Source organism: Maylandia zebra, linkage group LG22 (genome assembly GCF_041146795.1).
Source record: "Maylandia zebra isolate NMK-2024a linkage group LG22, Mzebra_GT3a, whole genome shotgun sequence".
Lineage (NCBI taxonomy): Eukaryota > Metazoa > Chordata > Actinopteri > Cichliformes > Cichlidae > Maylandia > Maylandia zebra.
The window spans coordinates 7,287,003-7,303,260 of record NC_135187.1 but is presented as its reverse complement, the minus strand read 5'-3'; the positions used below and the strand labels follow the sequence as shown (position 1 = coordinate 7,303,260).

At 42.2% G+C, this 16,258-nt stretch overlaps 1 protein-coding gene across 1 annotated transcript in view; it reads right to left on the bottom strand.

Annotated features, from left to right (window-relative positions):
* The window catches only part of pou2f2a (POU class 2 homeobox 2a), a 65,800-nt gene extending 57,481 nt beyond the window's left edge, over positions 1-8,319 (bottom strand). The window contains exon 1 of the mRNA XM_004572652.4: positions 6,955-8,319. Coding sequence (XP_004572709.2) covers positions 6,955-7,054 — 100 coding nt within the window. The 5' untranslated portion in view covers positions 7,055-8,319. The remainder of the gene's footprint in view (positions 1-6,954) is intronic.
* Between the last annotated feature and the right edge of the window lie 7,939 nt (positions 8,320-16,258).

Here is a 16,258-nt window from a genome sequence, read left to right as displayed (position 1 = left end):
AAATTAGCTGATTTAATGTCACATCTGATATAAAACCAAAATCGTATCATTAAGCAAGCTGTAAACATTCTTATTTCTGCTTTAAAGTTTTGGCATTTGAAACTGGACTCCTTTTTGGATCCAGCCTCCAGCGGCCATTAGAGAGACTGCAGTTTTGGTAGGTCCATGGTTGTTTGTTGCTTGGCTGACATGTAAAAATTAAGGTATGTTAATTTGTTCATTTTTGATTTTTTAACATCAGTGAAAATGCAAAGAGAACACTAAACAGGCTGGGCTTACACTTTAAGAGTTTCAAGTATGTATGAAAACGTCTGTCTGTGGAACAAACACTGAGAAACAACAACAGTGTCACAGTGTGCAGGCGGTTCAAGTAAAGCAATTAACCTGACAAAATGTGCTAATTGATATATAACACGGCCCTATGTTAATGAAAGACTATGTGGTCATAAATGTTGTTGTTTGTAAAAGAAAGGAATTAAATGCTATACTCATTAAAGAATCAACATATTTGACTAGCTGATTGCTTCCACGGGTCCAGTTGTAGTCCAAAAATTCCCCTCAAATTTTTAATTGTAATTTTTTTTATACAAAAAAAATCAACTGAAACTGAACTGATAATCTATGATGGATTTATTTTAATATATAATAATAATGGATTGGATTTATATAGCGCTTTTCAAGGCACCCAAAGCGCTTTACAATGCCACTATTCATTCACTCTCACATTCACACACTGGTGGAGGCAAGCTACGGTTGTAGCCACAGCTGCCCTGGGGCAGACTGACAGAAGTGAGGCTGCCATATCGCGCCATCGGCCCCTCTGGCCAACACCAGTAGGCGGTAGGGTAAAGTGTCTTGCCCAAGGACACAACGACCAGGACAGAGAGCCCGGGGATCGAACCGGCGACCTTCCGGTTACAGATACGCTTCCCAACCCCCTGAGCCACGGTCGCCCCAAATTTGGGTGCCTTGAAAAGCGCTATATAAATCCAATCCATTATTATTATTATTATTATTATTATTATTATTATTATTATTATTATTATTATTATTATTATTATTATTATTATTATTATTATATATTAAAATAAAAACTGTATTCACTGACAGGATTAGTCTACCTGCTGCAGATACCCTTTAATGAAGCTGCCTGTTTAGGACAAGTGAGGTGTCTGTTTCTCAAACTCCAGACTCTGATGTCTTTTCTTGGTGTCCACTTACACTGGGTCCTCCTACTTCTTTTCTCTCTGGCTGGAGCCAGTATGAACTGTTCTGTGAAGGGAGTAACACAAACTGTTGTATGACATCTTCACTTTGCAGAAGGCATTTAAGACCGCTAACCTGATGTAAATGTAAAATTTCAACAGGGATGATGATTTCTGAAATTGGGCGTCTCTGCGTCTAACCAGACATTAATGAATTATTAATTTAATGCTATACTTTCAACAACCAATGTGGGGTTTTATTTATAGCTCAAACATTTTGAAACGACCTCAGGCTTTTGAGCAGTGGTGCAAATAAAACGACTCATAAACAGCCAAACAAAAAATATGTGTCACTGACAACCTCTTTGATATGCATGTCACGTACTTACTTTAATATTTGGATGCATTTGAATGAAGCGGATACATCGTCACATGCAGTTTGTGTGTGTGTGTGTGTACGTACAGAGCTCAGTGTGGGGGTGAGGCAGCTTAATGCAATAAAGCATGTTGTATTGACATCTGTGTTGTGTCTATTGATTCCCCATTATGGAGCTAACAAACCCGCCTGGACGCTTTGTCATTCGCAATCACGTTAGCACCGGGACTCGCCAACAACGCTGCCCCTTTTAAAATCTGATCCATACGCACGCGGACACACACATGCAGACGCCGCTTCCTCGCATTCCCACACATCTGTGGCAGCTGTTCGTGTCAATACACACAGATCCACCCGCAACCACAAATTCTCATGCACACACATCAACAGTCTCCACTCACAAATGGGGTGGCGAGAGAGCAGTCAATGCTGGCTAATCAATAGCGGTGGAAGGTTAAAACCACTCACACAATGGGCAGCTATGAGCTTCTTGTGGTTTTCAGATAAACCAGACATGCCGGAAAGATCCATAACTGACCTCAACGTGCAATTATTGAATCGTCTACCTGTCTGCCTGCTCACACACAGATCTGGTAGCTTTATGCACACACACACACACACACACACACACCCACCCACGTGTTCAAATTATATAAATTCCAGCTGGCATGCATTTCCTCCTCATTGAATAAACTCAAATATATACAGATATACGTTGTAACCAGCTTCACTTAGAGTTCATTCACAAATTAAAAAAAACACACGTTTGAACGTTGCATCTACCTGAGCAAAAATCACATCTTTCTCCCACAAACACACAAGCTTTGTTATCCATAATCGCACAAACGTGTGCTCCACAAACACAGAAAGCCAATTAATCTGAACACAGGGGCCTCAATTTGATGTGGCCCAGACTTCACAACCCCCTCCTGGGCTCCACGAGGTGAAGATCCTGGGTGTGAGAGGAGGTAGTTATCAAACAGCACGCAGCACCCTGTGTGTGTGTGTGTGTGTGTGTGTGTGTGTGTGTGTGTGTGTGTGTGTGTGTGTGTGTGTGTGTGTGTGTGTGTGTGTGTGTGTGCGCGTGGGATATGCACTTTGAAATAAAGTTTCTCTGCACTGTGGCTGAACAATACAATACTAATGCAATGTTTACTTATTTCTTAAGTATGCACCGTTTTACAGGTAATTTATAACCATCACAAGCTTTTTCTTCTCGTTTGCTTTCCTTTGTTGTATTTTTAATGCCACTTGCACAGATATTTTTAGACAGCTTTTTTTGTTTGATCGTGAATCATCATGACTTTACGTATGTGTTGCGGGGTAATCTAAATAGAAAAGCGCGTCTGAACACGCTGAACTAGAGACTAAAAAGAACACTGTGCTGAATAACTACACCTGGAATAAGAGGCCTCTCACAGTAGCCAACGTAAATAAACCATCCCTCTCAATCCAGACATGTGCCTCCTCTCTGTGAATTTGACAGCTCTCAGTTTTATATGGGCCACAGTGGCCCTGGAGGATTTTACAGCAGTGTACATAAAATAAAAGAGCATTTAGATTTCCTTTGTTGTGGTGCAGAGGAGGGACAGAGCAGAGGCAGCTACAGGTCCCTTTCCGCCCTCACTGCCCTCTGAAAACACACACACACACACACACCGCTGCAGAGACCGGGCTGCACAAAAAAGAAGGTTTTAAGTCTTTGCGGCAAAGATGTGAAGCTGAAAAAGAGCCAAGAAACACTAGTCTCCACTCTTCAACTGTGGATGATCTGAATGCTTCTCTGGGTGTATTAATGGCTGGAAAGTAAAGAACTCAAAGATGTGATGTGGTTTATGACCACACTGATGAGATGTCAGAGTTCATCCTCATTACTGCCCCATGCACAAGTTCCCCAAACTAACACAAGCAGCGAGAAATCTGAGCTACTACAACAATCGCATTCAGAGCTCACATCTATACTATGTTATCTATTTTTAATTAATTCACAACACTGGATCCTGAAAACAACTCAGGAAGAATGAAAATACACAACACAGCATTCCTGGCGAAATAACTCTGTGAATGCGAAGTAATTCTACGGGTCAACAATATGATAGGAGTTTCTAAAAGGCAGAAAAGGCTTAATGTAATAAAAGGGTTTCATTACTAAAAGCACACGAGCTGTAAAGCCAGCGGTTTTCTGTATACTTCACGAGTTATAGGATCCACTCACTGTAATAATGTTTGCATTCATACAGCCGCAGTGTGAATAGGCTGGGATAGAGTCAGATTTCAGGGTGATGCATTTCCAAACAATATCTGAATTGATAGCGGGAGATTCCAGGGACTTAAAGGCACTAAAACTCAAGCCAGATTTCTTTAATAGATAGCAATCATGAAAGTAGCCCAACCCATCGGTTTCTCCAAGGCTGGAACCATTTACTGCACTTAAAAATGTATTTAATAAAGTACAACATTACAAATATAAAGAAAACATTATCAAGCTCAGATGACAAATTTAATCCAGTGACCAATTTAAAGGTGTGCGACTGCAGTGATGTGTCTGTGGCCCCGCTCAGCTGAGGCCAGCGGTCTCAACACTGTAGCGTTTAAGAGTCGAGCTGACAAAAAACCCATAAGCCCTTGGTTTAGATCCACTGTAGAGCCACTGTCTGCAAGCGTCTGCTGTTTAGGACCACTCTCTCGCTCCTTCTCCACTGAACCTCACTCACCTCGTCTTAGACTTTCGACACTCCCGTCTTTGCTCCCACTAACGCAAACACACACAGGTGTGTGCGTGCTCACACATTTACAGGTGCACGGAGTGGTACAGATGCACGCCTTGGTCAGATCACAGAAAGAAGGGGAGAGCGAGAGAAAGGCAGAGAACTGTGGGTAACAGACTTAGCTAAAGTGGCTTATGGGGCCCAGGCAAACCACACTGGGCAAATCCAATTCAACAACTCCCCCCCGTCCATAGGGAACAAGACACAGGAAGAGAGGGATAGACGGGGAGAGGGGAAAAAGGGAGCGAGAGGAAGACGGGAGAGTTTGCATTTTACAGAAAAGGCTTTTGTGTCAAGTCAACACTTCACAGAAATGAGAAAGACAATGAGGAACAGAGGATTCAGAGTTTCTTTCTCTCCAGAGATTAAAGATGAAAGATGGAGAAAAGCGGAGAAATAACAGGGGAAAGGAGGGATGAGTGCTGCCCTTTGCTCTCCTACCTACTTTACTTCCCTCGTGTGTATCGGCTGCTTATCGCACCAACATGTTTAAATAAAAAAAAGCAGCCAGTACAAGAACTCTGACCCTTTCATTTTCTCCCATGTGGAAAATACACCATGCAGACTGAGCTGCTGAGGAACTGCTGCCTCACTCCTACCCTCGTTATTCTGTTTTTCACCTATTCACTCCTAATTTACTTCCTCATTTAATAATCCACATTCAGTCACGGCCATTTAATTATCCCTTTGACACCACAGTGTCGTTGCTAACACAGAATCTTCCATTCTGGCTTATTTCTCTCCAAAGCATTAAACTCCTTTTCCCACTCTCACTAATTCATTCTTTTATTGCTTTTATTCATTCAATTCAATGACTCTTTCACCTGTTAATTCACTGATACTTTAACCCTCGCATCTATTTATTATTCATTTATGCACCCACTCATTCTGTTATTCATTCAATCATTCATTTGGCCCCTCGCTCCCAGTGTGCACTTCTCCTCCCTATTCCCCCATCAGGTCTTTTACTTTAATTTCTTAAAGGATCAACTTAAAAAAAAGGAAAAAAAAAGACCCCTCCCCCGAAACAGAAGCTCGGTGGTTATATGTCGCCTGTCAAAGCCGCCAGAAGCAGTTGAGGTTTCATTAAAAACCACAACCGTTTTTCTCCTCCTGACACCTACTTAAGGTGATAGCCTGAATTATCCCTGCACGGCTCGGCACGGCTCAGCATACACACCTAACCCCATCTGTCTTTTTAAATTTCCGGCTGGATGGATGGGAGGTGGGACAGAGGAGCCACTGGCACTGTCACCCTCCAGGAATCCTGCTCAAACACACACCTCAGTGCACACACTCGTGTTTCTGTGACCAACACGTCACAAAGTTTTACCCAGGAGGTGGCAGGAAAGGGAGAACTTTGAACAACCTATCTAAAAACCAAATGTAACGACAAAATTAAGACATTCAGCTGATTTGTTAACACTGTAATTTTACATTTAGATTTATAAAGCACAGCACATCACAGATTTTTATATTCAAACAAAGAAAGCTAATCCAGAGAAGTGCATTGTCAATATTGATCACACTGCAATATTATAGTGATCATGATTTATTAAAGCAGAGCATTAAAGCATCACAAGGTCATCATAAAAACCAAGTATTGACTGACAATCCCACCGATTAATCCCGAAGATTAAAAGAATATTAAAAGAAAATCAGTCCTTAATTAAATTATTCTGATTTTTTAATATATGGATTTCAATTTCAGTCTCTTGAAAACGCCACCATTTCCCCTCTCACATCATCACCTGTGTTGGCAAAGTTTCTCCCTCAGCCAACTTAACTGTACTCCTGTTTTCCCAATGTGGCCTCCTGTCAGGGATCAATACAATCTGATCGATAGATGACCATGAATATTCCCCACAAACCTAGCCAAGTTAGACCGAAGGAGAGGAGCAGAGAGGAGACAGATGGGATGGAGGCTGAGATGGATGGATTGCCATGGATGAAAGAGGAAAAGATAAGGAGAGAGTGTGGCGCCTCAGAGAGACTGTGATGGATGCTAATGGCCCCTATATTCATGCATCCAATTTGGGGTGTGTTTTTACATTTTTGGATTTACATGCAAGTAAGTATTGCGAGTTAAACTGGTCGTTTTCCCTCTTTTCGTGAGGATATAATGACAAATAATAAAAATACACATTTTTTATGATATTTAGTCCTCAAATATTCCTTGACAAAAATCACTTGCTTGTGTAATTTCAAAGAAATCCCAAATGTCTTGAAATATTTAATACTGAGAGTCTGATCTGCTTTTTCTACTTTTAAATAAATAAATGATATTTTTGTTTCTTAAAGAATTTCATTTTACGTCTACAGTGGTTATGGAGTGCATTTTGCATCTTTCACATATGGAAAATGAAGTTTGTGGGTTGTATGTTGCATCATCGGTTTACACGCATGTATTTTATTTAAGTTTATTTTGGGTGTTTGAGAAACCTGAGGTGAAACTGGAAACATAAAATGATGCGTAAAGACTTTTTAAAAATCTAGATTTAGCAGGTTAAAAATAAAAAAAAATATTATATAAACTATGAACAACTGTGATTCTTTGCGTATAGGTACACAGTAGTGGGAATGGGACCGGGGAGAGGTGTCTTACCGGGACTGGACCGCGGAGCCAGCGAGGACTTGAGTCTCCAGGCGCTGAAGTCGGACGCTGTTCTCTGAAAGACGAAGGGGACCGGCAGGGGGACAAACATGGTCCTCTGTCGACCTGGGGGTCGTTGTTTTTATTTTAGTCTCACTTTTTTTTTTTCTTCTCCTATTCGTGGTCCTGTCGTCGTTCTTTGGCTTTTCTTCGTATGATCTCCAGGTTTGTGGACAGCCGTTTGTAAGGATGCTGGGACGGCTTGAAAAAAGGAGATTAAGGATTTGGCTTTTTTCTTCTTCTGTGAATCGATTCTGTGTCTCTCTGGATTCACATTTCTCTACTTCTGGATTTTGTACAGCTGTGGTAACCAGATGGATACTCTGTTCCTCTGACTTGAGTCTTCTTGAACTGATCTAGTCCGGCACACACACGAACACGCAGCGATGTGCTGGGCGCGCAGCAAAGACTGTTTGGCTTTGGGAGAACAAATAAAGCTACCAGTGGTTATCCATACAGGCTAATACAAGCTGAGGGTGACTGGCCATTTGGTGATATCTGCTATCATTGCACCCATGTGAATCCGGTGCAGTCGGTGCTCGTCACTCAGATACTCTCTACAGGATGCAACACAGGCACAATTAGACTCTCAGTGGTTCTCGGACCCAGTCTTCACCCCTCGGCCGGGTTTGCTTTGGTTTGGGTTGGGGAAAGATGGATTTTCCCTCCTGCGCTCTCATTAAAAGTCCTAAACAAACGCAGTCCACCGGCGAATCCTCGGTAAGGAAAAGGCAGAAAGCAACTGTCCGTGTAAGAGTGGAGTTGCTGCTTTTTGGTTCTCCTAAAGATTTGGTTAATAGCTGGCTGATCTGCTGAAGAAAACACGCACGCAAAGCGACACTATAAAAACCGTTATTTGGTAAAAGAGAGAATTAATGAAATAATAAAGTAAGGCTACGCAGGCACCCCCGTCTGACTTTCGCTCCTCCCTCTCCTCCCCTCGCTGTTTCTCTCTCTCCTCTTTCTCTACCGGGGGTCACTAATTAAAGCAAAATCGATAGATAAATAAATGAATGAATCCATATTAATAAATAACTCAGTCCTCCGGCTTCCTCAACTGATGCGCAAGCGAAAGCGAGAAAAAGACGAGGAGAAAGCGTTGCCCCTTTCCTTTTACGGTGCACTGTCTATTCTTTGGCTCTGCTCCGCCATCCGCCGGTGTGTATCTCTCTCTCTCCTTCTCAGTCTTCCGTTGTGTGTATCCTCCGTGTGTGTGCGCGCGCGCGTATCAGCGTCCCTTCAGTTTATTTTGGGAACCCCGGTGGTTTCGGTCCGACACCGCGCAGCCTGAACGCACTCTGGCACGGCGAAGCGCTCTGCCCGGGAGACTGAGATATCCAGCCCCCCTTCATCTGTGTTTTTTTTTTTTACCCCTCTTCCCTCCCCTCTCTACCGCGACCCCCTTTATCCCGACACACACAGCACAAATATACACACACACATACATATACATATACACAAAGAGAAACACACAGTCCCGCCTCTGCCCCTTGGAGGCAAACATTTCTTTTCAGCGCACACTTGCAGATTTATTGGCACTTGTATGTGATCTACAAAGTAACTCGATGGTGATGAATATTACAAATACTACAAATACGCGTGGCTGTCTGAAAGATGTTTACAAGGTTTATGTAAAAAACAGCTTCTCATAAGAGCCCTGCTTTACTACTTTAAAGCCTTCCTCCACGAACGCGACGCTTTTCTTTTAGCACGTAATCTCGTACAAGGCGAGCGCTGATCGGCCAATTGATCTTCTGATTACTTCATTATAATGAAGCCAATAATCACATCATCGCCGGCCTCCGGGAAATCGATCGCCTCTTCACAATGTGCGGACATGAAATCAAAGGGGGAAGCTTTGATGTATATTTCAGCAGGTGGATCTCTCTCCCTCTCGCTTATATAGATTTAAGCGGCTCTGGTCTACGCAAGGTCACTCGCACTACTCAACTAATGCTTTTTTTTCTAGAGGTGGATAATCAAAGCCTGCACAACCACGGGTCTTAAATTAGTAATTATTTGGGGCTCGCAAAGGCTGCGTGCGTGTATGCGTAAAATGTCAGTTGAGTTGAATCTAAATTGCATGTTTTTCTTATTAAGGGTTGGCCAGAAATGTTTTATAGTTGCAGCTTTCCTGAGTGTGTGTGAGTGTGTGTGTCCGAAGAAAGGTGCCTCCCGGCCATCACCTCTCTCTTCAGTCTGCAGCAGCCGGCTGTCAAGACTCACTGCCCCAATCTGCGCTGCGCATTTACACTCAAGATTATTGCCAACATAGATTTTTTTAAATAGAAAAATCCATACGCTAAATATCGCAGTCAATAAAAGAAAATCGACCGCACCACACCTCTCTCCCTCCCTCTGCATACACTCCGAGGTGAGACTGAGCTGTTAATAAGTTATCGATCAATTATAGCCCCTCATATTTAGAAAGGCCCCCGGGCTCTTTGCCAATGCTAATGTCCATGCATGCAGGGAGAGGAAGAAACCGTCAAATAGCCCATAAACTGCCTCCTACACGGATAAAACATCATCAGAAATCTTCTGTCCTCACTTTACAGCAGCAGCACTCACTCTGCTCCTGCCAGTGCTCTGTGTTCCACTGCAGCCTGTGTCTTCACTTGCTGAAATACTACTAATGCATGAGCTGATATTTACACACCAACTGTACTCTTCTTTCTCTGCTAGAAATATAACCACATTAAAACTAATGATGGAAAACCTTATATTTCTATCTGCACTTGAACTGTCAGTACTGTGACCTTTACTGCTCCACAAGGGTTTGATGGCCTCCTTTGTCCTTGACTCAGCCACGGAATTATTCTTAATTATAGGGCAGATGCCTTACTTGCTACCTCGCTGAAAAGGTGGGGAAAGTTATAGTCTTCAGTCTTCCATCCATCCACCTCTGAAACTGGTCATGAATTTGGGTTAAAAAAAACCCCAAAAACTTCCCTGTCAGCCTGGAATCAGCTCCAAACCATCTTTTGGAGTTGCTGAATCCATTTAAGGTCAGTTTAAGTGACTTTAAGTAACTTCAGGCTGAAAATGTTACCCTGAACATTACTGCTCCTTTTTTTTAACCCACAGAAATTGACTTACTCTGTCATGTGTATATATTTTTTTGTACTTTACTCATATTTACATATTCATATTTTCCTTATTAAATATAAGTAAAAAAAAAAAATGCTTATGTTGCCAGCGTGACTTCTCTTCAGTTCTTTCATTTCAACACTTTTTTTTCTGTCACACTTAAATCTCAGTATACTTTTTGTTCTGCTGACATTTTAGACACTTAAGCTCTTTTTATATTTTACACTTTAACTCACATTTTCAGCCTTTCACCTATCAGACACGCCCTTCCACCTTGACTCCTTTTGGGCAGTGACTACAGCATCTCCCCTTTCATATTTTTCATTATAATCCTTACTACTTATTCAGATGCTAGAGTATAAGTGCTGCGGCCTCTACCATAACTCCTCCTCCTCTAGAAAAACTACAAAGTTATGACTATTACCAGCTCCCTAAAATATCAGTGTTTTAATGTTATTAAAGCAGCCACGTCATCTGTAGTGCTGAAATCTAGTCTCTCTGTGATTTAGGACATTTCCATTACGAGCTGCTGCTTTTGATGTCATCTATGCATAGACACACGTCATGTCACAAAGGAGGGGCCCCTCCTCAGAAAAAAAGCCCACTCCCCATTGACAGATGACATCCGCGTGCCCAACGAGAGAGAGACAGAGAGAGAGACAGAGGAAAAAGAAAAGAAGCAGAGCAGCAGGAGGAGGGAGAAGAGGAGCCATATAAAGAAGCGACCGGTTGTCCCTCAAGAGCCCCCCTCTCCAGATGAGGGCGAGCGCAGAGGAGCCCCGATCCAAACTCCTTCCAGACAAAAGCAATTATTTCTTGTAGAATATAGTGTGTTTTGTGCGTCCATCGCAGGAGGGGAGGGAGGTGTGAGTGGATTTGAAGGAGAGGTGAAGAATATGGCGCATGCCGGGCCTCATCAATAGCAATATGTTCTTTTCCCCCCTTCTGTAATATCTGTCCTTTTATAACTACTCACAAACCTGCTGTGGTGGTTGCTTTGTCTGACATCGTGAGCTCACGGGCCATATCAGACTTCTGATCAGTTACAGACACACAAATACACACAAACACAAAGAGACAGTCGTAAAAAAATGAACCTAAAACAGATGCTCCCTTTCAGATAAAACCTGTTGTTCCTAAATCCAGATCTGATCTGGAACTGGTGTATCACTGATATTCACGTCAGATTCATATGAAGTTACTTTATTTATAGTTTAACCTGACACATCATCATCTTATACACCTCGAAATCACGAACCGAGACAGTTTAAATATTTAAAATACACCATAAATGTCACCATCACATTTCTTGTTATTTACATAGCTCCACAATCTACATATCTTAAGACAAACCAAATAATCTGATGTGAAAACACACTTCCCACTACAAGAAGTCTGTTGCAGGATAGATCTTATTGCTCTTTATCTGTCTGCTCTGTGTGCGAGTGTGAGTGTGTGTGTGAGAGCGAGTTCATTGTTAAATGGCAGTGTCATGTTGACAAACGAGTTGGTTGAATTAAATTCTCCCTCATCAATAACAAGGGGGGGCCCAATCAATACCAGCTTACAATTATATCACCACCAAACCCTCCGCTACTGCTGTAACCACACACACACACACACACACACACACACACACACACACACAAGTCACACTGACCCTTATAAACCAAGGTAGCCCTTCTCTGTTCACCGACATTATTTTTAGCTTTCGGCATTTTATCCATATTCAGCATCTCTCTCTCTTAATGCCTCTCATTCTCTGTCTATGTCTCTCTCCTTGTTCTCTCGTAGCCTGACTAAGTAATCAATGCTGACAGGTTGTCAATAGGCCAGTCCGGGCCCTGCCAATAACCGTCCTACATATCCATTATTCCTCTTAGGCTGCGGAGGACAAACAGAAAAAAGTACAACACAAAGCTGTCGATACGCCACCTTGATACGATCGTTGAGACAGATCAATGCTCTTGCTTACAGCTCATCAGCTCGTCTCGACCTCGAGCGCACTGGAAATCACAGTTAGCGTGAAAATCAGTTTGTGAATACACATTTTCTCTCACTCGAAGCGTTTCCGTGGTCTTATCTCTATAGGCTGTTTTTTTTCCCCCCCCCATGTATATTCTCCTTTATTTCACGCATAATTTCATTTTGACTTTGAGGATATTTTCCCTCCTGTGAATCTGCCGGTGTTCATATTTCACACATGTTCTGCATCGTGTTTCATCCCAAACTGGTTGTAATGGATTTAAGATGTAAACCCAAGACCAGACTGAAGTAAAGGATGGAGCGAGGGGTGGGGAAGGGGCCGCAGTATCGACTTTGTGCTGTCATTCTTTATCAGGTTCCCAGACGATCCTGTATTCCACACACACAAACACACACAGGCACATTTTCTAACGTGCTGTTGTACACATAGAACAAACATATCCATATGCAAACTCACCATAACATGCAACAAAGCACACAACGGATATTCACATAAATGGAAACACACTGTAACGTGCACAAAATGCACACAGACACACACACCTCTGGTTCTTGTGCTCAAACAGCTTAGCTTAGCACAAATGCAGCATCAAGGCTTGAGGTAATGCCAATGACATGGATGGAGCTTTCGGGCCCTTGCAGCCTGCAATGTGTGTGTGTGTGTGTGTGTGTGTGTGTGTGTGTGTGTGTGTGTGTGTGTGTGGTGTTTATGGGTGTCTACGTGTGCCTGTTGGAGAAGCGGGGAGGGGGGTTGATAGCCTTAAACACTGAGAGGATCAGACCCAGCTCTCGTGGACACCATCGAATACGATCAAGAGGAAAAAGGGTGTGTGTGTACATAAATGATAACAAGACTTGCTTTAAAAAAAAAAGAAGAAGACAAAACTAAAAATAAGCAGTGAAAGGTGTTTAAACACAATCCTTCAAAGCATCGTACTGCTGAAATAACATCCTACGCAACATCCGCTGTTATGATGCATTTTTAAAGCTAAATATTTTCAAAATTCCAGTAAAAACGCAAGCCGCACAAATTCACAAAAAGCCGTTTTACAATTTTGTATTTCTCGTGGCCTCACAAAAACACCCACACTCCACAGGTTTCCTCCGAGATGTGCATTTTATTCGCACAAACCTGATAATCCTTTTTCTTGTACTACATCAACACCATTGACTAAACTTGAATCCCCTTTCTCTGCGCCTTTTTACTCGCAGTTATTCTCTACATGCCTCGGTCTCTCTCTCTTCCACACACACACACACACGTTCAGTCATACACAGATACACAGACATGTTCATGCTCGGCCTGTGCGGTGTTCATGGAGAGAAAGAGAGACAGACACCGAGAGTGTGTGGATGTGTGTGGGTAGATTTAGAAGTGGGGATCAATGAGAAATGTAGAAATCAATGCACTTAGCAGTGGGAAATCAATGGGGCCTAATCGGGATGCCAATGGCACAAGTCAAAACAATTAAGAAGGAAGAAAAATGTTTAACAACCCCTCAGCCCCGCCCCACCCCGATGCTTACACAGAGGCCGAGGAGAGATGGAGGGAGCGGAGGGAAGAGAGAAGAAGAAAGGGCTGAAGCAATACAAGGGATGTTGAGAATGTCAAGAGGAGGATCACAGCGATGTTTGGATGTGCTCGTGGATCAACAGAATTAAATGTGTTTACCTTGTGAACTGCGGGGAAAAGTTGCAGGTTTGATTTTACATCGCTTCATCTTTCAGCTCACTTTAAAGCCTTTTCTGCTTACAATGAAGATCAATGAGGCGAAAAAGAACCAAAATAAAGACATAATTAGAAGAATTTTGTCTTATTTTTAATTATGGAAAAAAAAAACATTCAGCTAAGTGTACCAACAGGAATTAAATCTTTTGTTTTTATTCAGGAGAATCGAGCCATCATCAATCTGTTTGTAACAATCTGTGGTGGGAGCAGCTAAGCAACATAACCCAGACGCTGTTCTCCTCAGGCATTTACGGCTCTTTCAGGAGGATATTTGGATATCTCAGGACCAGATGGGAGAATGCATCTCATTCATAAATTAACCCAAACTCACGAATGAGACCGTAATATACTTTGAAGAGGAACTCACTTTCCTGTTCTGCAGAAGTTCATCATGTACAAAATAAGAGACATTTAAATAGTTGGAGAACATTTTTCTCTGATATTTCCTGTACCTGCCCGGTTATTGAAGTCACTGCAATGATCAAAACACTAAACCTCCTTATTAAGCCTTTCAAAAATGCAACTGTGGGCTCTTTTACAAAAGCTACTGTCAGTCGAGCTACAATTAAACCTGGATAAGGAGAGGCGAACCCTTATCAAAAACAGGAGGTGCTGCCAGGTATAGTTTGTTATTGTGTAGTTGACAGTACTCCACCTTCGGTCCCTAAATGCCAGCTTTCATGACCAGGGTTCAATCCACTAAAAGCACAGTTTTCACTTGCAATGCACTGCCCTCTTAACATCCGGCTGTGCTAGCTGTGGACAGAGTGTTGCACCGTGTCGCTTCACAGAGCTGAGCCTAATGCGGCCCAATGGATGCAAAACCATCCATCTCGTGCTATTTTGTGTGAACCTTTCCAAGTCCGTGATGTAGGAAAAGCCCTGTTTGCTGAGCCTCTGTCTGTGCCAGGAAATGTTTAAATGTTGAAGGAGGCCCATTTAGAAAAGTCCATGTCTGTCTATTATTGAGCTGAGGTGTATCTGCTGATGATATTACCACAAATTAAATAGAAAAATGAACAAATTAAAGTTTCACTTTAACCTTACTCCTTGTGCACGGTCCTTCCAACCACAGCACCTGCATTACTTTTTAAACTGGGAATTGGCTGAATGGCAACACGCTAATGAAAATGTAGGAGGTTCAAGGTCATAATTTGTTTAAACCAGGACACAATTTCTCTAGTTTTCTGTGGTTTTACACCACCACATTATATTGATACTCAAATCAAACAATTAACCTATGATTGAAGTGCAGGCGTTCAGCTTTATTCATCAGGTTTTCCACAAATTTGGCACCAAATGTTTAGGAACTGCAGCCATTTTTATACATAGCTTCCTATTTTTAGAGGCTCAAATTTAAGTGAACAAACTCACATGATTTCAAATGTAAACACTGTTTCACGCCACAGTCTACTGTAACATTCATGATTTTAAATGGATTACAACCATCTTCTCTGTAAAAACGTAACCCGACAAAAGCTTTACAGTCACTTTTCAAGTCTTTGAGACGTGAAAGATTTTGGGAGAAGTATCACTTGAATGCACAGATACAGATGAAAGGATGTGAAAGTATTGGCAAACACAGAGCAGGTAGAGAGGGGTGAGATGACTCCTACAACTTGTGAAGTCTATCAATAAAAAAATATTTCAGTCTTCACAAAAAATAAATAAAAAAAATTGATTGATGGAGATGATACCACAACACGACACAAATACACCCAGTAGCACACTGAAAAAGAGAGCAAAAGAGTGTGGATAGGTGGAAGAACCAGAGCCACAGAGAGACTCTATCTGAAGGCATGGTAAGGCTGCATGCTGTAGGACTGCAGCTGCATTGGTTTGGCGTGCACGGTATGTGGAGGTGGTAGTGGGGTTGATCTGGGGCCAATCAATAACGGCAGGCTCTCTTACGACCCCCGAGTTCCTCCTGGCTTGGCTGGCAGGCTGGAAATCAATGGGCCGGGCCAATAACTCAGGATGGTGTGTGGATTAGTGAACTGTCAACTAATCAGAGAGTTACTGAATCTGACACCACAGCTATTAACCTATCGATATGACACTTGGCACTGACACACACTCGCACACATGGAGATATATGTATTGATGAACACGCAGAGAAACACGTATGTGAATGCCCGAAGGTGGCTTGCACGCGTCTGTACACCAGCACATACGTGGAACACACTATCATACGCATTTTCTTGTAGATTTACAGTAAACAACATGTACGCTCATGGATTCTGGGACACTGCGAGTGCTCATGTGTGTGTTCTTAGCGGTTACTTTGCTGCACAAATAAACATGAATGAAGATGTATTAGCCTTTGCCTATAGCACCCCTCTAAAGCTTTACATCATGCAACAGGCAATAAATATTTTACAAGAAGCAATGTTGCTATAACACATATAAATGCTTATCAATAATACTAGTGTAAACAATTCATCATGCAGG